Below are 21807 nucleotides of genomic sequence, written 5' to 3'. Positions count from 1 at the left end.
TTGAGCCCAGAGCCTTGTGAATGCCAAGCACCACCACCCATACCCCCACCCCAGTTCCCAAACTGTATCCCCCCACCCCATGCTCTCCAGGGTCTCACTATATAGCCCAGGCTGGCTGGAGCTCATGGCCTCCTACTTTAGCCTCTTGCACACTGGGATCAAGGTATGTGCCATTTTGTTTCTCAGAGCTGAGGATGAACCCCAGAGCCCCATCCGTGCTTGACCGCTGAGCCATAATGTATGACTGTAGACTTTATTTAGCCTGCTAAACAACAGAACCACAGCACTACCCAGCTGAAATGGGGACCTTCTGACCAAGCTGTCCCTGTCCTCCTGCCCTTCACCCTCCACAGCCTCTGAGGACTTGATTTTCTCTCGAGCTGTAAGAATTCTGTGCTATATTCTATACAGGAGTGAGAACATATGACTTTGTCTCTCCAGGATTGACTTTTTTCTTTCTATTTAAATGCTTTCAAGTTTTAAAGTTTTCCATGTATAGCTGTCTTGTCTACATATGTATCTGTGCATCACGTGTATCTGGGGTCCATGGAGCCCAGAAGAGGGTATTAGATCCCCTATAACTGGAGTCACAGATATTTGTGAGCTACCGTGTGGGTGCTGGGAGTTGAACCTGGCTCTTCAAAGGAGCTCTTAACCACAGGGCCTTCACTCTAGGCCATGACTTCTTCCTTTTCTTCTATTTTCTTTCTTTTTTTTTCTTTCCTTTTTTTCTTTTTTTTATCGAGGTACTATTTGTCTGCATAACCCAGGCTGTCCTGGAACTCGCTCTGTAGACCAGGCTAGCCTTGATCTTGGAGATCTGTCTGCTTCTGCCTCTCAAGTGCTGGGGTTACAGGCGTGAGTCACCACATCCAGCCTGACTTCTAATTTCAAACACAAGGGTCTCCAATTCCATTCATGTTGGGTGACACAAATGGCAGGACTTCCTTCTCTTTTGAGGATGGATAGAATCCCGCTGTTTACACACACTCCGGTTCTTATCCACTCATCCACTGATGATGTGCAGATTGACTCCATATGTGGGCTCCTATGAACAGTACTGCCATGGACTTGGAAGAGCAATTGTTGGGCTATCTTTCCCTGCAGGGTCCTGAAGACCTGGGAATGCATAGAAATAAAGTCACCACACAGGATCATCAGGGCTGTAGCATTGATTTTTCCATGTAGCTTGTTGGTGGAGTCATTGTGTGCTGAGAACTTGCTGTAAGAATAGGCACCTAATGGCCTGGGCAGTCACAGATGGCTTTCTGGTCCAGGTGTGGTGGAACACACCGACAATCCCCACAATCTCGAACCTGAGACAGGAGAAATTTGAGTTCAAGCTAGTCCTGGGCAACAAGAGCTGTTTGGGCGGCCTAGCCTGGAGAGTGGGCAGTGAACAGGAAGCAGGCCCCTGAGAGGTGGGAAAGGGACGATCCAGAAGTGCCCAAGTTCTGTCGTCTCACGGCCAGGTCAAGCTAAGCCCCCGGTGCTGAGCCAACAGGGTCGGGTCACCCACCTGTACTCCCTGAACTGAGGCGCAGGCGCAAGTCAGCAGGGTGTCATATTTACATGCCCAGGTCGAGGGGAAAACCCAGGAAGTGTGGCCTAGGCCTAACAAAATCTCAGGCTAATAATAAACGGCCTGAGTAATGAGTAGCGTGGGCCAGGACAGGCAGGAGGCTGGAGCAGCGGCACAGGAGCATGGTGAGTAGCCAGCTGTAGTGGGTGAGGGCCAAGAAGGTGTTCTGGGGGCTGGGGATCCAGCAGTATCACCCCAGGTACAAACCAGGGCTACCCAACTTTGGGACAGCCCCGGTCCTGTACACGGGAGAGGTCTCCAGGTTCAGGTCTTGCGTGCCAGGGGTTACGGGTCAGCCAGACATGTAGGGGCCTTCTTTTTGTATCCACATGCTCCAGGTTTTCTCCTTGGGTCTCTGGATGATTTCTAATCTGGTAGATATGAGATGCCTCGGGACTCAGCGCTCACAACTCTGTCCCCACTTAGCTGTCGTGAATTTCTAAGAACTCTTAGAGTGCCCAAGAGCACAGGTGTTGAGCAAGAAGCACCTATGGTGTTCTTGGTGGCTAAGTTCAGCCCAGGTCCTTTGGGGACCCACGAGAGAGACTGGGTTCTGTGTTTCAACCTCTCCCTGTCCCCATTCTGCCTTTTCCTTTTATTTGACGATTGTTGAAAGAGCAGGTCTGTTGATATGTTGCGCTGCTGGGGTCTTAAGTGGGTTCCTCTAAGATTCCCCATCAGGAAGGACTGGCTGCGCTCGGCGACTCCACCTGCCCCACACCCAGACTCGGCTCAGGCAGGCCCTTGCTAGAATTTTCGTCTCTGTCCAGCATCCATGTCCACCAAAGACGCCAAGACATACGTTTCTCAGAGAATCCCATGGGGCAGTGACCAGGGCCACCTTGACCGCAGAGGAAATGCCATTAGACCTGGGACCAGGAGTTAGGGATCAGCTAGAATGTGCTGGAACCCACAGCAACTTCTTGGTGCTGCAGTGAAGGTGGAGAGTTCAAGTTACCGCTGGTCATACACTTGCCCTTGGCCTCGGATAAGCCGTTTCTCTTCAACTACAAAATGGTTCTCAAAACCACAAACCTGTTTTCCACCTTTCAGAGCCTCTTCACAAACAAAGGCTCTGGGAAGTTAAAAAATAAATAACAGCAACAACAACAACAAAATCCTCCAACTTAAAAATATTTTAATATTTCTTATATTTGTACCACCTTGAAATAGGTATATATTCTTTCTGCTCTTAGTTTCTCTATAGCAAAAGCTAAGACCGTTACACATGAAATTAAAAATAGAAAACCACTGGCCAGGTGTAGTGATGCACTCCTTTAATCCCAGCACTCAGGAGACAGAAGCAAGTGGATCTTTGTAAATATGAGGTCAGCCTGCTCTACATAGTGAGTTTTTAGGACAGCCGGAGTTACATACATAGTAAGACCCTAGCTTGAAAAAGCCAAAATAATGACAATGTTAATAATAATAATAATAGAAAGCCATTGAAATGAAAGTAACCACCTTAATATATTTCACACAACAAACAATTTTGTTTTGCTCAAATAGAAACATGTTTTGCATGAAAACGAAATAAACCACAAGTACTTGGTTTAATACAAAAAAACTGTAGCTTGACCCTCACCGTGTTCTTAAAACTGCCGAGGCGTGTCATCCTAATGGCCGCATGGGACTGCTTGCTCATGGTGGCCTCTGACTGGTATTGAAAGACTGGAGTCTTTCCTTCCTCTTTCAAGGTATTCACAATAGCAGCCAAACATGTGTGTCCAGTTTTCAAAAGGTGGGAACTGACGATGCGAGGGTTCAAAGTTGCTTTCCTTGACGCCTGGAGTGAGGGGTGAAGAATCCCATCGGTTTGGAGCATGGGACAGAAGCGCCTGTTGCTGCCACCCCGCTTTGACAATCTTAGCGAGTGACCTCACGTTCCTCCGTTCCTCCGTAAAGGCACCTGCAGCACCACACTGCAGATACGTGAGGTCTTTCTGTGTGATACAAGCTGCTGTCTTAGGTTTCTTTAGCAGGTTTCAAACTAATCCGTCACAGCGGTCTTCTGTGGAGCAGCACCAACCGTCATGTTGGGGAGCCTTTAGGAACTGGAAGTCCTGCTGATTCTTGGGCTTCAGGGTACAAGAGAGCTTCTGTGTTGATCTGAGCCCAGTGCACAGATCTGGTTTCTGAGAGCAATTCCTCCTTCCATGCTATTCACCAACAGAGCTGTCTTCTCCAACCTCCTTGCTGCCTGGACCACCGTCATCCTTAGGGGTCTTCTGCCCATCCTAGGGGCTGGGTCGTGCTTCTGGACTTTACATAGATCTGGGTGGTGGGTGAGAAAGAAGGGTGGACACAGCTCCTTCCTAACAGCCGGCATTTGCCCTCTGTCAACCTGCGCCTCCCTGTCTGACCCAGTGGCTGTGGTGGCTCCAGACATCTAGTGGGTCATGGAGTCTCTCAAGGTGGCCTGGGCATCTAACCCGCTCTATAGGGAGATCAGTAGCTCCACTTAAAGCAAATGATTTTGTGATTTTTGTGTCACAATTGTGTAGCCACCACAATACCCCCGAAAGAAACCCTGTCGATCTTCCCTTCTCCCACCTCCAGCCTCAGACGACAACTAATCCAATCCCCATCTCTGGAGCTTTGCTTATCTGGGTTATTTCGTATCAGCAGCTGATTCTCAGTGTATGCTGTGACTTCAATTCCCTTTAGTTCATGTGTCTTTACAGGCCACCCATGGAATATCGCATTTTAGGGATAGACTGTATTTCTTATCCACCCATCAGATGACCTCATCTGGGTGGCTGCAACTCTCTGCAGACAGAGGACAATGCTTTTGTGAAAGTGAGTTTAGATTTTGGGTGGATCGACTCTTTAGGATAGTCAGCTGTCTAGATGTGGAACCGCTGGCTGGCACTGTGACTCAGGTGAACGCTTTAGCTAGCCAAGGCACTTGACAAAGTGGCCGCAACACAGTAACACCGTCAAATCCCATTTAACGCACAGGGTCCTTGCTGACTGTCCTTGTCAAGGAGATAGAGTCTCTCACTGGTTCAGTTTGCCTTTCTCCAGTGCTGAGCTGGGCATCTTTCCGAGTTTGCTGTTCATCATGTATATTTTTGGGGAAATGTCTATTCAACTCTTTAGCTCATTTTTTTTTTAAGTTTTAAAAGCATATCCTTTGGTCTTTGATCAATTTTGAGGTTTTTTTTGTGGCATTGGTTAAGTACTTAACTTCATTCTTCTAAATGTGTCTATCCAGCGTTCTCTTCAAGACCGATTGCTAGAGTGATTACAAAACACCTTAAATGTATGACATTCTAATTTGAACGACAGCCACTGTTCAATGAAAGACTGGGTTTTGCCCCATTGAATGCTCACGATAGGCCTGTGAAGAAGCCGTCTGCTCGTACTGGCAAAGGTTTGTTTGTGCTCCCCATCCGGCTCCCCTGGCCAGACCTCTGTCGCCCCTGTCCACACCGGTACTACACGGTTGGCTGTGGCAGCTCTGCGCTGTTTATAGCCAGGGAGTATGAGTCCTCTAGCTTCTCCCTTCCTTTGAAGATTATTTTGACTGCTCAGTTTCTTGACATTCCATTTAAATTTGTAGGTTAACCTTTTCTGTTTTTTAAAAGTTGTTAGGATTCTGTTGTTGACTATATGATTAGTAAATTTGTTCTGGGCCATATTGCCATCTTAAGTCGTCCAGTCTACGGACACAGGTGTCTTTTGACTTATTTAGGTAATCTCTTTCCATGGTATTCTATAGATTTTGGCATATACTTCTTTCACTTCTTGGTTAAATTTACCAAGTATTTTATTTCTTTTTGTGTTATTATTAGTTATTGTTCCTTAATTTCCTTTAGGATTGTTCTTTGCGAGTCTATGAAAATTCAGTGGTTTTTGATTATTGATTTTTTAAAAAAATCTGCTAACTATGTTTTTATCAGTTCTAACAGTTTTGTGGTCCTTTTTATTATAAGATCACATCATCTGTGGACAGAAGTAGTCTTGCCTTTCTTCATTCCAATTTTGATACCTCTATTTATTTATTATTATTATTTTGCCTAAGTGCCAGAGTTAAGGCAGCCCGTTACTCTAATTTCATCTGTAACCAGCGACCAAGTCCACAGAGACTTGGATGAGGCTTTGGCCAGAGGCCACCTTGACCCAAAAGAAAATACCACAGGACTTGGGACTGGGAGTTGGGAATGAGGCCGAATGTGTGGTTGTCCCAGTGCCATGCTGATCAGAAGAGGGCAAGGGGTACAGTTTTGCCTCATTCCTAATCTTACCTAAAAACTTTTCAGTTTTTCCCCATTGGCATGTTATTGTCTGCAAATTTTTTATCTATGGCCTTTCTTGGGCAAAAGTTTTGTTTTTTAACCCTAGTTTATTACACCTGGTATTTTCTTGTTTTGGTTTTGTTTAATCAGAAAAGGTAGTGAAGTTTGTCAGAGGCCTTTTCTGCAACCTTTGGAATGACTGTGTGGTTTCCTTCTCAATTCTTTCAATGTTGCACATGGAACTGATGGCTTTTTGTAGAACTGAATCCCTGCAGCCGTCTAGGAACAATCCCCTTTGATGGTGGTAATTAAAGCGCGGCTGTTGGGTGTGCTGACATGTTGTTGAGGAACTTGCACCTGTAGGCATGGACCTATCTGTCTGGGCTTTTTCTTTCAATGTCTCTTTGGGGCTTGCCATACGACGTATTCTGTCTGATAATAATCGTGAGTTGGTGTCTGCTCTTGGAGAACTATGTGTATAAAGTGTCTTGCTCTGTGCTTTTACTTTAGATCTTCTATGTCCTTTGATCTGAGTGCTGGGATTGGGGCGTGGCTAAGGGGGAGACTGCCTAGTGCTCTAGTCCCCGGACTCATCGGAAACACCACCACAAACAAAAACAAACCCTCTATAAATAGCATGTAGATGAATCTTGTGGGTTTGTGCAAATCTGACTGCCCATTTCCGCCTTTAAATATGAGAGTTCAGATCATTTATGTGTAGTACTTTTTCTGATAAAGATTTATTTCTGCTGTTTATATATTGCTTCCACTTTATTTATTTTGTGCATGGATGTGGGGAGGGGACTTTGGTGCCACGAACAGTGGGTGGAGGTTGGAAGACATTTTGTGGGAGCTGATTGTCTTCTACTGTATGGGGTCAGGTGATTGGGCTCAGGTTGTCAGGATTGGTAGTAGGTGCCTCTACCCACTGAGTCATGGCACTGCCCCACCCTTCTTTATGTAGATTTTTAATTTATTTTCTTAGTGATTATCTTAAAGAGTAAAATTAACAAATTGATCTTGTGATACCTTAATTTGAATATCGACTTAGTTTCATTAATATGCAAAACTCTATTCCTAAAACTCTCTGCCCTTTTCCTTTTATGTTTCTATTGTTACATATTTTCTCTTTGAATACTGAATGACTATTAACATAGGTTTTTAATAATTGTTTTATGTAGTGTCTATTAAATTATGTAGGGAAACAGGAATTTCAACTCATAACAAGCATGCAATAATTCTTTCCTTTATAAAAGTTTATCTTGACTGACCTTGTGGTGCAAGCCCATGATCCCAGGTACCAAGAAACTGAGGCAGCAAGATTGCAAGTTTAAGGCCCTCTCTTGGCTAGAGACCAGATTCAAGGGCGACCTGGGCCAATTTAACAAGGCCTTGTCTCAAAGTAAAACAAAAGAGCTGGAGATGTCACTCACTGGAAGAGTGTGCTTGGCACCTAGGAAAGCCTCGGTTCAGTCCTTAGTACCACATGCACTTGCGTGCACACACAAGCACACACACATACGTAGACACAGAGACATACAGACAGACATACAGGCAGACATACACACACACACACACACACACACACACACACATTAATTGACAACCCAGGCATAGTGGCTGGTATATTCCTTTAATCCCAGCACACAGGAGGCAGAGACAGTGAGTTTTGAGATCAACCTGGCCTACATAGAGAGTTCCAGGCCAGCTAGGACTACATAAGGAGACCTTGTCTCAAACAATAAAACAGAGCTTGGAGTTAGCAGTTAAGAACATTAGTTACTCTGCAAGAAGACTGGGGTTCAGGGCCTACATGGCAACTCACAGCTTTTGGTAATTTCAGTTGCAGGGGCTCTGCAGGCATCAGGCATCCACATAGTACATAGACATACCTGCAGGCAAAATGCCCATATACATAAAAAGAAAGCAAAATAAAAACTAATGTTTTCCTGTGCAGGGACCTTTGGTAGTGTTCCTCATCCTTTCTCGGGCTCCATGACACTGTCCAGTCTCTTCCATTACAGTCAAGATCTCTGGTGGTGCTGGTGATGCACACCCTTCATCCCAGCCCTGGGTAGGCAGAGGCAGGTGGATGAAGGACTCTTAGTAGCCTTTGGTACCAGAAATGTGTTTCCTCAGAATTTGTTTTCCTGTTTGTCTTCATTTCTCCTTCATTATTGAAAGGCAGTTTTGCTCAGGACACAACTTGGGGCTGGCAGCTCTTTTCTTCCAGTTCTTTAGATCCTTTATTCCATTCTTTCTCATCTCCATCAGTTTTCCAGAAGGTCCCTTGTACATAGCAAGTTGCCTTTCTTTTTCTTCATAATGATGATGATGTTGAGTGTGTATGGGGGGTGGGGAGAGAATGTACATACGTGTGAGGGCCCAGGTGCCAGGGTAGGCATGTGGAGGTCAAAGGACGACTTGACAGGGTCAGTTACCTTCTTTAACCCCTACAGGGGTCCCAGAGGTCAGACTGAGGTTTCCAGGCTTGGGCAGCATAGGCATCTACCTGCTGTTCCGTCTCCTGGCACACAGCTTGTGTTTGTCTCATTACTTTCACAATTCTCTTTATCCCCAGGTCCTATAATTTTAGTGTAATGTTTCATGGCCCAGGTTTGAGGGTTTTTTCTTTCCTTCCTCCCTCCCTCCATTCCTCCTTCACTCCTTTCCTTCCCTCTCATCTCTTCCTCCTCTTTTCTTCTTCCTTTGCCTTCATGTATAATGGGCAGTGCTCAAGCACTGAGCTGTATTCCAGCCTTTAAATTTTTTATTTATTTTATTCACTACTTTTAGTTTTGAGGTAGTCTTGCTAAGTTGGGGAGCCTGCCCCAGCCTCCCCAATGGCTGAATCATAGGCCTGCAGTAAGCCTGACGAGCTATGAGGCTGAGTATCTTCTCTGGTGCCTGTGGGTGATTCTGTCTTCTTTGGAGAAGTGTCTGCTAGCATCTTTTGTAAACTTTTGATAAGACCGAGGGTTCTTTGTTGAATAGTGAGCCACCTGAGTTCACCGCAGTCTGGATGCTGGCTCTCATCGGTCCTTGTTGGGCTCCAGTTTTGTAGCCAGTAGTTGGGATGGCTGTCTGCACTGACTGTGGGCGGATTCTTGGTATTTTATTCAAGAATGAAACAAAAGCTCACACAGATTGCAAAGTAGCAAGAAAACTCCATGCAAAAGCAATCAAAATGATCAAAATACACTGCAAAGGAGCAGTGGCCAACAGAGGGAAGAAGGTACTCGAGAGCCCCAGTTCAAGAGAAGGAGGAGCTTGGTTTCTAAGGGTGTAATATGAATGCGTCTCTGTTTTGATGGATAGATTAGGTGATATGGGCATTTTTTCTATTGCATATGTCTCTTCCCATAATGCAACTGATTTTAATCATATGTGTGCCCAATTATGCATATGCATAAACTGGTAAATAAGGAGTTGCTCCCTAAAAGTTCCTGGCCTGAGGACACAGTTTTGTCTTACCAGATATGCACCCCAAACCAGTTCAAGTTGGATTGGTCTTGCTGTTCTTCCTATTGGTACATTAGGAATGTGTTTGAATAGAAACTGAATTTGATGATTGTTAGGGGCAGAGCAACTTAAGTCATTCAGAGAGAGGTGTAGCTCCACACAGGTGGGGGTCTGAGGTTGGAAGGTGCCTTGTTTGAAGAAGGGTGGGTGTGTAGTATTGCAGGGGAGGGAGTTGGGCAGCCAGGAGACAAACTTGCCTAACCAAAGCCAAGTACCCTAGGACTAAATTATCCCTGTGTTTGCCTGCCTCCGTGACACCAGCACTGTGACTAGGGCTATCTTGCTCCAGTATAGTCAGGCTCCAGTGTGACTTAGTGTCGCTCGGCCCACTGTGACCTGGCATTGCTCTGCCCCACTGCGGTTGGGCATGCCCATGGTGAACCTAAACAATGGCGGGAAGCAGCCACATCCATGAATGCCAAGGCCACAGTGGGGACCAAGAAGGGGGTGTGCATGCTAGTGGTAGACAGTAGGGTCCTTCTGAGGTCGTGCTCTGAGGCCAAGAAAGGAGGAGGGTCACACGAGGCAAGTAGATTGCAGGGATGAAGGGGCCTTGGGCGGACGAGGCATCCTGTACTAGGGCTCAGTGGTTAAGAGCACCTGCTGTTTTTGCAGAGGATCCAGGTTTGGTTTCAAGTACCAATGAAAAGCAGCCCATAATCACCTATATCACCAGTTATAGGAGATGCAATGCCCTCTCCTCACCTCCACAGACACCAGGCATACTGTGGTATATATACATACATATATACACACATATAAAATTAAAATAAATAAATCTATTTTTAAAAGATACTTACTCACTCTGCATGAAGGCCTCCATGTAGACCACTAGGCAGACAATGGTTGGTACCTAGGCACACACCTCCACACATGTAGAGCAGCACACAAGCCTACAGGCAGACACACACAGACAAGCTGACAAGGGTGAAGGCTAACACCTTTACCTCTGACCTCAAAGCATATTTATAAAGATATGGCATTCTGTCAAGGACAGTTAGAGGAGAGATGACATCATTGTTTGCTTCTGGGTTCCGCAGGCATCCAATGTCAGTCATTTCGGGCTGACTCATAGACCCCTGATGTCTAACATTAGCCACCTCAGCCCAGGCTGGGCATCTAGATCAGAGCCAGGTTGTCTACACATAACCTGGTCCTTAGAGCCCTCTGTTTAGGCAGATGCCACAGATGGTGGGGAAATAAGCAGAGATCCCGGGGAGGAGGCCTAGGACACATGAAGAACAATGTGTGAACAGACAGGGTGCAACTCTATTAGTGAGGGACCCCTGGAGAAACCATTTTACGAATGGGAAACGGGGAGAAAAAAGAACCCAGCCAAGATCACAGCTGAGGTGGAAGCCAGCTTTGTCTGCCCTCGGCCTGCTGAGACAGAGAACATCTCAGAGTGTGGCAGGGGAGGCCACCTGGGTTCTGTTTGGCCATCTGCTTTCTCTCCTAATGCTTCATCTCTCCTTCCACAGGACAGGTGGCCAGGGGCGACTATGGCAAACTGCCCCAAAGAGCAGTACTGGGACTCCTTGACCAAAACCTGTGTCTCCTGCATCTCCTGCAGCCAGAGGAGCCAGCGCAGCTGTACAGATTTCTGCAGTGAGTTCCGAAGTCTGAGCCATTTCCTCACCTGCCCCAGAACCCCTCTGGCCCACCTGCAGCCAGGTGGAGGACAGGGATGGAGGGATGAGATGTGTTGTGTGGTCTCTTTCCATTCAGCCTTTCAACTGTTTGTACACTACCCTGGGAAACTGCCTACTCCCCTACCTGAAAGCATTTCCTAATCTTCTCTTCGCTTCTTTTCCCTCAGCCTTCAGTGTCTCTTAGCGATTCCTAGAGGACTTCTCTGACCACAAAGGAGGAATTAGTCCTAATCACGTAATCCTTCATCTCTATCTCCTCCTTAATTTTTTTCTTCAAGTTTATTCTTTGGTAATTCAGTCAGTAAATACAATGTTTCTCCACCTTTTCTGACAACCTCCACCTTTTCTGACAGCTCTCCTGTGTGTCTCAGGCTAGTCTTTTTTTTTTTTTTTTTTTTAGTAAATTTTATTAGATTATAAAAGTTTCCATTTCCGCCCCCCCTCCCAACACCCTCCCACTCCCCTCTCAGGCTAGTCTTGAACTTGAGATCTTCCTGCATCAGCCACTGGGATTACAGGCATGTACCCCCTCCCCAGCTCTAATGTTGCTTTGAAACATTTTATTGTGGAAATTATCAAACACATAAATATGGGGATAGGCGAGCACAGCACACCCACCTGCACATCTTCAGAAATTGTTAAAACTCTGCCTTTTCATTTCCTATCTCGTTTTTTCCACTCAAGTATTTTTCAAATATTTACTGATTATCACTCGGTCTTAAAACTTAGTTTCTCTCTCTCTCTCTCTCTGTCCTCTCTCTCTCTCTCTCTCTCTCTCTCTCTCTCTCTCTCTCTCTCTCTGTGTGTGTGTGTGTGTGTGTGTGTGTGTGTGTGTGTGTCTGTGTCTGTGTGTGTGTGTGAAGATATTTTTGGTAGTTAGTTCTCTCCTTCCACCATGTGGGTCCTGGGGACCAAATTAGGTAATCAGTCTTATTGGCAAATACCTTTATCCACTGAGCAATCTTGTCCACACTGGTGGGCAAGATATTTAAATATTTAAAATATTTAAAGAAACCTAAAACTCCATTAGTCTTAAAGGGAGAAAGCTCGTGATTTGTGGGGAGGGTCTCAATCAATGTCACTTGGCTCTTTATTTCTGGGTATGTGGTGAAGGCAGTTTATTGAGAAGCGAGTGGGTAGTATCTCCTCTTCCCGAGTGAACCTCCTCCAAGTAGGCTATGTCCTTCCTTTCTGGCTGTGCAGCTGTGAATGGATCCCCTCACCCAGAGATTAGCTTCCCATCCTCTGTTCACCAGCTGGGACCCTTGGGGCATAACTTCTGCTCAGCATCATTACCAGTGCAGGCCGTTGTTCTTCCCACATGTTGCCAATATATCACCACGGACTTTCCCAGCTCCCCTCCCCAGCTCTTCAAGGAGGGTTCTGGCATTTTCTCTTCTATTCCTTCTACTAACTTGAAGTGTGTTTCCCCTTCAGGAGATTTGAAAATGCAAATGAACAATTTATATGACAATGTAATAATCTAGATATTAATTTTAAAAGATGTGTAGAGGGGACTAGAGAGATGGAACAACAGTTAAGAGCATTTGCTAGTTTGCAGAGGACCCAGTCCTGTTCCTAGCACCCACACAGTGGCTCACAACCATCCCTAGGAGTCTCACACCCTCTTCTGAACTTCACAGACACAAGGCACACATGTGATGCAATGCATACATGCAGGCAAATCACTCAGGCACATAGCATAAATAAGTCTAAAAAATTTTAAAAATATGTAGAAAACCACCACATTTGAAAACTAAGAAGTATGAAAACCTTATAGGTCATAGAAGAAACAACAACAATAAGAAACCAGATGCATCTTCAGCTATGTACAAGAAGATACATATAAATAGAGATATAAATATCCAAATGCAAACCATATGGCTAGAGAGCACCCAGAGGGCCCAACTGACCTGGAACTGCCGTGTTCACATTGAACCATATAGGGTCGGTTTGCTTTGTTCCTTCGCTGTGACATAGTTTTTCGTCAGACCCCGAGCTCTCACACCCAGTAGCATTGTTCTTTGCATCTCCCAGAGTTCCTCAGTTGCCGCAGAGAGCAAGGCAAGTACTATGACCATCTCCTGGGGGGCTGCGTGAGCTGCGACTCCACCTGCCCACAGCACCCTCTGCAATGCGCACACTTCTGTGAGAAAAAGGCCAGAAGCCGGATGAACCTTCAGCCTGAGCTCAGGAGACCACAGGCCGGGGAAGTGGAAGCCAGGCTAGGCAACTCAGGAAGGCACCAAGGAGCAGAACATGGAGGCTTGCAGATAGATTCAGGTGAGTGGCCAGAGGTCAGCGCCTACGGTATCCGAGGATCAGGATGGGGAGGAGGCCAAGCAGCAGGCTGCAATAACGAGTGTCTTAGCTTCAAGAGGCCCAGGCTGGCAAATAGCCAGAAGCCAGGGAGGTCACTCCAGGTAGAAAAATTGAGACAAAAATTTCAGAAGTCTCTGGGACATTTTGACACACATATATGATGTATACTGCTCAAATCTGATACCCCAGACACTGAACTAAGTCTTTGTAATGAAAATATTCCAAATCTGTTCAGATTTTCCCCTTGATTCTGTGCAGTGCTGGGGCTGGACCCTGAGCCTCATGGTGCTATGGTCAAGCTGCTGAGTCATGCACACATCTCTCTAGCTTCTGAGACACCCAATACACGTGTGGCCTAACCAGCCTCCCAGGGTTGTTCCTTTCTACCTAAGCCTCTCTGAGCTTCTCATTTCATGGGATCAAACAGGGCCCAGCCCAGAACAGAGTTGAAGAGAATGATTCCGTAGGACCTGGTGTAGGCGGCAAACTTTTTTTTTTTTTTTGGTAAATGAAAGAATTAATCAGAGGGAAATGATGAAAACTCAGATCAACCTTCATGACGAAAGTTGTTGACATTCATTGGTCAGGGAGGTGGTGCCCCAAGACCCAGAGGCACAGCTTCTGAACTTGCAGAGGAATGCAAATTACGTGGTTTGGGGGATGGCACAGCTAGGGTACAGAAGGAAGAGCGGAGGGTATTGTCAGGGGCAGAGCGAGGAAGTGAACTGCTTTTCTGCATGAACTGTTTCTTGGAATGGCTGGATGAAAGATAGGTCAGTTGCTTTTCTCTGACCCTCCAGGGGATTAGCTGCTTTCTGGGAATTCCATGGTGGCAGCTCTGGGACCTTGAGCTTCTTTTAGGGCGTCGGTTCTGCGTGAGGGCAAGGGGGGACATTTCCATTAATCCCAGACCCTTTACATATGAGGGATGTGGGTGCTGTTTTCTATCTGGTGGGGGGAGCATCAGCTGGGGGCTCTCAAGTCTGGAGTGACCCTAGAAGAGGCATTGTCTTTGTCTTTACTTCATCATGTGTGATGGAGCAGAGGAAGGCAATGATGCTGTCTAGGAGAAACTGGGGAAAAAGTTGAAAAGACAGGGTAAACTCTAAGTATGAGGATGTTAAGGAGGAAGGGGCGAGAGGGGAGGGGCCAGGATGAGCAGGAGCCCACTCAGAGGAGGCTTGTTCTTGAGTTTTCTGTGTGTGGTCTTGAAGCAGTTTTGATCTGTTGGTGAAGAAGCAGCATTGTCCCTGGAGGAGCTGAAGGGTGTGGAGAGGATCTGGGTGTAGGCTGTCCGCCAGCTGCCAAGACAGGGGGATTGACTGATGTAAAGAACCCCATTTCTGCTGTCCTCCTTATAGTCCCTGGAAGAATGCCCAGAGTGACAAGAGGGATGAGTTGGAAGGCCCTCTCTGCTCTTCTTGATGTAGGTGTTGAGACAGGATTAGAGTTTCATGGGTATAAGGGGAATGGTGAGGCGGAGGCTAAGAGGACAGGTACCCGTCCAGCTACTGGGTAAGCACACAGAGACATTTGTCCTGCAGCCCCCAGAGAGCCATATTTCGCAGGGAAAACAGGGAATGGAGTCAAGAATAGTTACTCGGTGTAGCATTCCCTCTGCCGGGCACTTTGGAAGAGCGTCCCAGGGACATGGCAGTGAACGGCTGCAAGCTGACTAGGAAAGACAGGTTTATTTAATGAATTGGTTCACTTTGAGCTAGGTTTTGGTGTTGAGAGGACACTGGTAAGGTGAGGTGGGTTCTAGGAACCTACAGGCCGTGGAGGGGTCAGGTTTGAATGGGAACAGATTGTTAAGGATTTGATAGGATTTTCCTAGAGTAGGGAAGACAGGTTGTCCTCCTGTCCCCAGCAGTATTAGGAACCAGAAGAGTATTCAGACAGCTGGATAGCGGTAAATGGTGCCAGGAGGGCCATCTGTGAGGAAGTGCTTCAGACAGCCTGTGGGGCAAAGGTGGGGAGGGTGTGCTGCGCTGGAGGTTGGAGTGGTCGCAGGGAGGCGGGGTCTGCCAGCACGTAAGGGGGCCTGTGATGTCAGCTTGTTTCTGACTGGTAAGATGCCTTGAGCAGATGTTGGGGAGGAGCGAGTTTTCGAACGTCTTGCTAGAAGATGAGAGGTACAAGCCCTTTAGGAAATCCCTCCCTACTGTTCCAAGGGTCCCCCAGTATCTTTCTGGGTGAAATGGAAGCCTGTGGGTAGGGCAGGGCAAGCTTAATTAGCAGTTAGAGACCAATGAAGACACACCCAAAAGAGGGACAGAGAAGAAAACCTCTACAAGATAGAGGGGAGACTTTGGAGCCCCCAAGCCCAGTCTCTCCTCAAGAGCTAGGTTTTGATTTTTAAGTTTTTGAAGGGTCTTTTTCTCCTAATTTAGGGTCAGTCAGTTTTGTTTCTTGTTTTTGTTTTGTTTTGTGTTTTTATTTTATTTTGTGTGTTTGTTTTATTTTAAGACTACTTCTATGTAGTCCTGGCTTCCTAGACCTTGCTGTGTAGCTAGACACACATCAGACTCGCAGAGATCCACCTGCCTCTGCTTCCCGACTGCTGGGATTGAAGGTATGTGCCACCATGATCAACAAGGATTGATTAGGACAGATTTGAACAAGGACAGGGTAGCTGATTGACTTATAACCGTGGTCTCTCAATCTAGCTTTGAATGCATGTCATAGGGCCAGTCCATCAGCAGGGGGCCCCACTGAGAAAAACCATCAGGCCTTTGTTTTAAGCTGCCAGGCTTTTGCCTCAGATAAGGAAGAAGCTGGGCATCTTGGAAGTTCAGCATCCTTATTACCTCTCTCTGTCTGCCTACCAGGGGGTCTGGCTAACTCTAGTCCCTCATCCCTCCACTCTCAGAGGACCCACTAACTGCTTAGGGACTTGGAGGCACAGACTGTTCTAACTGCTTATGGGCTGGCAAAGGGGTGATGTAGAATGGACAGCATTTAGAGCCCCTCAGAGGAGGGTCCATCCAAGGGACCACAGTGTTTAACATCTGGCAAAGCTCCAGAACATCAGAGTGGTGATAGTGTGTGTCCTTGGAGTGAGCTATGTGAACAAGAGAGCAGCAGCAACACACCAAAAGTGAGATTGCTAGTGTATCATAATTCTCACTGAGAGTCTAATTAAAATAGTTGGATAGTTTTGCCCTTGTTAGAGGAAGTGGACAGACCAAAGAACACATGACAGGCTCTGTCATAAGGATCAGTGAGATTGATGATTTCTTTGTTATCACCCACTGTACGGTGTACATACATGGAGGGGACCATATTTAAGTTCAGAGGTCGGCCATTGGGTCTATTACAACTACGTGAAGAATGTTAAGAGGCAAAGTTAATGAGGAAAATGTCTCAATGAGACAGTTTCATTACTAAATGAAACATATGCCGAAGGATACAGTATCTGTACAATAAGCTGCTTGTTACATCAGACTCCAGTTTGTATAAGGAGTGAACACCTAGAAACTAGGAGAACTTGGTTAAAGTCAGCATCTAACTGACAACTTAAAGGAGAAATAGAGTCCAGACTGTCCACAATGTCTCATGGGCACTACATGGGTATCCTGAGTCATTTCCACAAACCTGCCAGTGGGAGGTACAGAATGTCCAGCACAGACTGGTCAGTCCATCGAGATAGGGCACAGATGAATGTCCCTGGGGGCCGGGTGAGGGAAGATGGGGAGGGAACACAATGGGACAGGGACAGGAAGCTTTTCATTGGAGACAGAAACAGGTCTCAAATTAGGGGGTGGAGATGGCTGTGCAACTTCATGAACGTGGTTTAAAAAAGAAGCGTACACAATTCACTCAGCGGTGAATGTGATGACTTATAGATTACATCCCGGTTTTTAAAACAAAGGTACTGACCCCCCCCCTTTATCTTCTAGCCCCAAGTCAAGGAACAGGAGAATTAAGGAAAGTCCAGTTCAAAACGCACCTGACACCCAGAATGGGCTGAGTTTCGCAGTGTTGCTATACTATGTTGGAGAAAACACTCCAAGCACTTAAGAGATTAATAAAGGGAAAACTGAATAATAGTGTGTGACTGATTCTGGCTAAAGGACAAAAGGGAACCGGCCCTGAACAGAAATCCCCCTCAGCTTATCCGGACTCATGGCCCCAAGTCACACTTTGAGCAGTTATCTATTGTTCTACAGAGACAGAATTCCAAGGTTTGATTGTTTGTACAGATGGGAAGATTTACAGTGTAAAGTATTGTCATAGTTATCTGAGACAGACCAGCCCTGCTTTTCCTAGGCAGCTGGGGTCCTCCTGCCTGCAGGCAGAATTCTGCTGGGCCTGCTTAGAGGCACAGGGATGAATTAGCCTTGTCCCGTACACACACACACACACACACACACACACACACACACACCGCCTGCCCTCTAAACTGCCTGGCAGATGTTCTGTTGTTTAACTTTACTTTTGTGGACTTAATGTTTTCTGAGCAAGTTTATTGATAAACTCTTTATAAGTTTATTACTTCCACTTCCTCCTTCGAGGGAGTGCCCCCCCCACACACTCTTCACTAGCACAGAGTATGTATGCCCTAGCTGACTGCATTACAGGACCCAGGGGATAGTTTGGGAGGAGTAATGTCAGCAGCAGAGAGCTTTGGCCTGGGACAAAGTCTTAGTCCCTCATTCAAAGCCCGAGGTTCAAGTCTTGCACTGTAAAGTGTCCCACGCCCCCCACCCCCACCACACCTATGCCCGGACTCCTTAGTCATCTCCCTGGTCCTGATTTCAAGTCCAAGCTCACTGTGATGCTAGAACTCATCCTCCTTGGACTGCCATCGTCGCAAACAAGCATGTGCGCATCCATCCCTGGGTCTGTCTACCTCCAAAGCACGTGGAGAAAACAGAATGGGCCAGGTCCAGAGAGGTCCAGCTTTAAAGTCTTGGAAAATTGTGCTATCAGTTTGGGGTAGGAGGGGCCAATTCTCTCAATACTCAGCATAGCAGTGATATCTTGGGGCCAGGAAAGGAATCCTATGTCCTCACCAGCAATAAAGGCCTGGGGATGGCCATGTGGATTGTTGGGCCTAATGAGATTAAAAGAAAGCCCATGGTAGGAGAGCACTCAGTCCTGGAATGAGGGAGGGTATCCAGTAGCTATAGACCTAAGGGAAAACTGGGGAGTGGGCGCACCCCTTGAACTCATGCTCTCTCTTGAAGCATCCACAGGACTGAGGGTGAGCAGCGACCAGTTGGCCCTTGTCTACTGTACACTGGGGCTTTGCCTCTGTGCCATCTTCTGCTGTTTCTTGGTGGCATTGGCCTGCTTCCTCCGGCGTAGAGAGCCGCTTCCTAAGCAGTGTTCTGGGCCATGTGTGTCCCAGGCAAAGTCTCCCCACCGTAAGTACAGAAAGCCAGGCCTCCTTCCCGGGCAATCCCCAGCATAACTCTCCCCTTCCCTACCCACCACTACCCTCCCTTCCGGGTGGGCAGGTTCTGAGTCCACGGGAGAGGCCTGGGCATCCTGAAGCATCTCAGCAAAGTCAGGTTCAAGCCGCAGGGCCAGGAGAAAGGGTGGGTGTCAGGTTGCTAGCTTCTCCTTTGACAGGCGATCCAGAAAGGGGGGCATCCAGGGGAGGAGGCTAGATGGTTTCTGGGTTCAGGGAGAAGTGAGCCTAGCCTTGAAGTCCTGGGGTGGCTGTAGAAATGCTGGGCTGCTGGACCAGGCAGTGTGGCACAGCCCTCGGTGCCCACAACACCCTCTCTGTCCCCTCAGGCCCCGCAACAGAGGCTTGCAGTGAGGTGGTCTTGCCACCCCAGCCTGTCGAGACATGTAGCTTCTGCTTCCCGGAGCGCAGGCCGCCCACACAGGAGAGCACACGCACACTCGGGACTCTCGGCTTAGCGGGAACCGCTGCCCCGCAGCCCTGTGCACGTGCATCGTTTGACACCGTGCGTGTGCCCATCGGAGATACTGGTCCAGGAGCTTGACAGCCAGTGAAGAAGGAGACAATGAAGTGGATGGAGTGCAAGAGGAGGGAAGGGATGAAGAAGAGACAGGAGGAAGACACGAGAGAGAGCCTGCACCCACCCACAATGAAGCAACCACCCACAGTGCCCACATCCCAGCACCACCTGTGTCACGGTTTCCCAGACTTTAGGCAGAGCAGTCACCTGTGCGCTCCTCTTTAGTGGAGAACGATGGAGAACAGCAGGCACCTGGAACATCGCCCTCACAGTTCTTACGAAGAAGCGCCCTTCCCTAGGGCCTTAGGCAGATAACTGAGTGCAGTGTGTATGTTTGTGAATAAAATAATTTGTACGAGTGTGTGCAGATGCTGGGCCGTGTCATGTGCACGTGTATGTGAATTGTGTGTGTGTGTGTGTGTGTGTGTCATGTATATATGCATGCACATGCATGTGTGTGAATTTGGTGCATGCAGTATGTGTGTCCACATGTGCATGTGACCAATGTGATGTAGCCAGGAAGGCAAGAGACTCCAGGTGAAGGCCAAATGTCTAAAAGGATGATGGGTGTTTCCTGGACCTCACCATGAGTATGTTCAATTGCATCCATTCTGAATGAGCACCTATACACTTATCCTTCTAGTTGCATTTAAACCTCCAGGTGCATAAAGCGTTTTCCCAGCAAACTTAAGTGTGAAACCATACACAGTGAAATTTCACCCTCCCTACCCTGGTACTTGGCAGACCTACCCACAAGTGCACTCCTGCCCTCACCATCCACAGCTAGCAGGCTGTACAGGGAGAAGGGCGCCCTTCACAATATAACACTGATGCCAGCTCTGGTAACACAAGGTGGCTGCCGCAGAGTTTGGAAACCTGCAGTCAAGAGGTCTGCAGCATTGGCTCTTCCTGAGGCTGCACACACCTGAGGCTGTACATGCCCAAGGCTGCACATACCTGAGGCTGCACACACCTGAGGCTGCACACGTCTGAGGCTGTACATGCCCAAGGCTGCACATACCTGAGGCTGCACACGCCTGAGGCTGCACACGTCTGAGCTGCATATGCAAGGTTTGTCTTTGGTTTCTCCTTACCACTCTACACTCTGCCTTCTCTCTCTCTCTCTCTCTCTCTCTCTCTCTCTCTTTCTCTCTCTCTCTTATTCTCCATCTTTCTCTTATACTCTCTTCCTCTCTCTCTCTCTTTCTCTCTCTCTCTCTCTTATTCTCTCTCTCTTATTCTCCATCTCTCTCTTATACTCTCTTCCTCTCCCTCTCTCTCTCTTTCTCTCTCTCTCTCTCTCTCTCTCTCTCTCTCTCTCTCTCTCTCTCTCTCCTTTCTCTGTTCATTCTCCCTTTTAGATCTCATGTTATGATCCACCTAATGGCTTCATTTTGACTTCTCTGTCAAAACTCCAAATGAGGCCACATTCAAAGCACTAAGGGTTGGGATTTCAACATAATGAGTTTTTGGGGACAAATTCAACCCACGATGGAGGCCCTGTAAGACCACCACTGCTTTATTTTTGTTGACAAATTGGCATCTAACAAGTTTTTGTCTGAGGCGTGTCTCACCAAGTATTGAGCCAGTCTACATCAATACCACGCCCACCATGACCAGCTTCCTACAACAGGGTTGCTGGGAAGCCCCAGGCCCCTGCTACAGACATGTGCTGACTGTGGACTGAGGAACACATAGCACATGCTCAGAGACAGACTCCAGCGCTCAGCTTGTCTGGGAGATGAACCTATTTCTAGTCTTTAGGATCTGTGGTTTTAAAACTTTGCTCATCCAAACCCAAGGGGCTGTGAGTGCCAGATATTTCTGAGACTGAGGGTGAGAGGTGCCAGGACACAGGGTGCTGAGAGCCCAGCCTTGGTCTCGGTTGAAGACAATCTTGAGAGTGTTTGGCCTGCTTTTCAGTGGATCCTGTGTGTAATTTTTTCCTTCTCTTTGTAAAGAAAGGGCTCTTTTGCCAACTTTATCTGTTGTGTTGGCTCAGCCTGCAGAATATAGCCTGATTCCACTCACATGGTCCCCTTACAAACTTTTATTAGTATATATTAACTGAATAAAGCCAGTTTTGCTGCAGCTTTCACAAGTCTGTATACAATGTGCTTTTGTAGTCTTCCCCACCCCATAATCCTCTCATCTCCTTCCACTGGTCTTTCCTCTACATAAATCAGTACTCACCTCATTTCATGTCTTTAAAATGTCTAGATTCCATAAATGTGAGAAAACCTAGTGTTTGTCTTTCTTAATCGTATTCTCAACACGATTTCTCATTGCAGTCATTTTCTTGAAGATGATAAAGTTTTATGAACGATGATAAAATTTTATTCTTCATTTACAGCCTCTTCATTTCTCGATATTTTTGTTTTGCTTTGTTTTGTTTTTTGAGACAGGGTTTCTCTGTAGCTTTGGAACCTGTCCTGGAACTCACTTTGCAGACCATGCTGGCCTCGAACTCACAGAGATTTGCCTGCCTCTCCCTCCCAAGTGCTGGGATTAAAGGTGTGCACCACCACACCCGGCTTCATTTCTCTATT

At 47.0% G+C, this 21807-nt stretch overlaps 1 protein-coding gene across 2 annotated transcripts; it reads left to right on the top strand.

Moving 5' to 3' along the window:
* The first annotated feature begins 1552 nt into the window (after positions 1-1552).
* Positions 1553-21498, top strand: Tnfrsf13b (TNF receptor superfamily member 13B). Of its 2 annotated transcripts, none has more exons than XM_087910541.1 (5): positions 1553-1707; positions 10827-10953; positions 13035-13280; positions 18512-18691; positions 19068-21498. In XM_087910541.1, the coding sequence occupies exons 1-5, from the start codon at positions 1705-1707 to the stop codon at positions 19280-19282; spliced, it is 771 nt and encodes a 256-aa protein (XP_087766667.1). In that variant the 5' UTR covers positions 1553-1704; the 3' UTR covers positions 19283-21498. The 2 variants fall into 2 exon arrangements, with proteins under 2 accessions (XP_087766667.1, XP_087766668.1); XM_087910542.1 differs by having other exon boundaries at positions 1651-1707; positions 10832-10953.
* Positions 21499-21807: the final 309 nt, after the last annotated feature.

Source organism: Myodes glareolus, chromosome 9, assembly GCF_982192425.1.
Source record: "Myodes glareolus chromosome 9, mMyoGla1.1, whole genome shotgun sequence".
NCBI lineage: Eukaryota > Metazoa > Chordata > Mammalia > Rodentia > Cricetidae > Myodes > Myodes glareolus.
This window is presented reverse-complemented; position numbering and strand designations above follow the sequence as displayed.

Excerpts from the sequence above, each read along its gene's own strand:
- Tnfrsf13b (XM_087910541.1), top strand. Across the intron at positions 13,281-18,511 it reads AGGCTTGCAGATAGATTCAG|CATCCACAGGACTGAGGGTG; the intron begins GTGAGTGGCCAG and ends TCTCTCTTGAAG. Across the intron at positions 18,692-19,067 it reads CCAGGCAAAGTCTCCCCACC|GCCCCGCAACAGAGGCTTGC; the intron begins GTAAGTACAGAA and ends CTGTCCCCTCAG.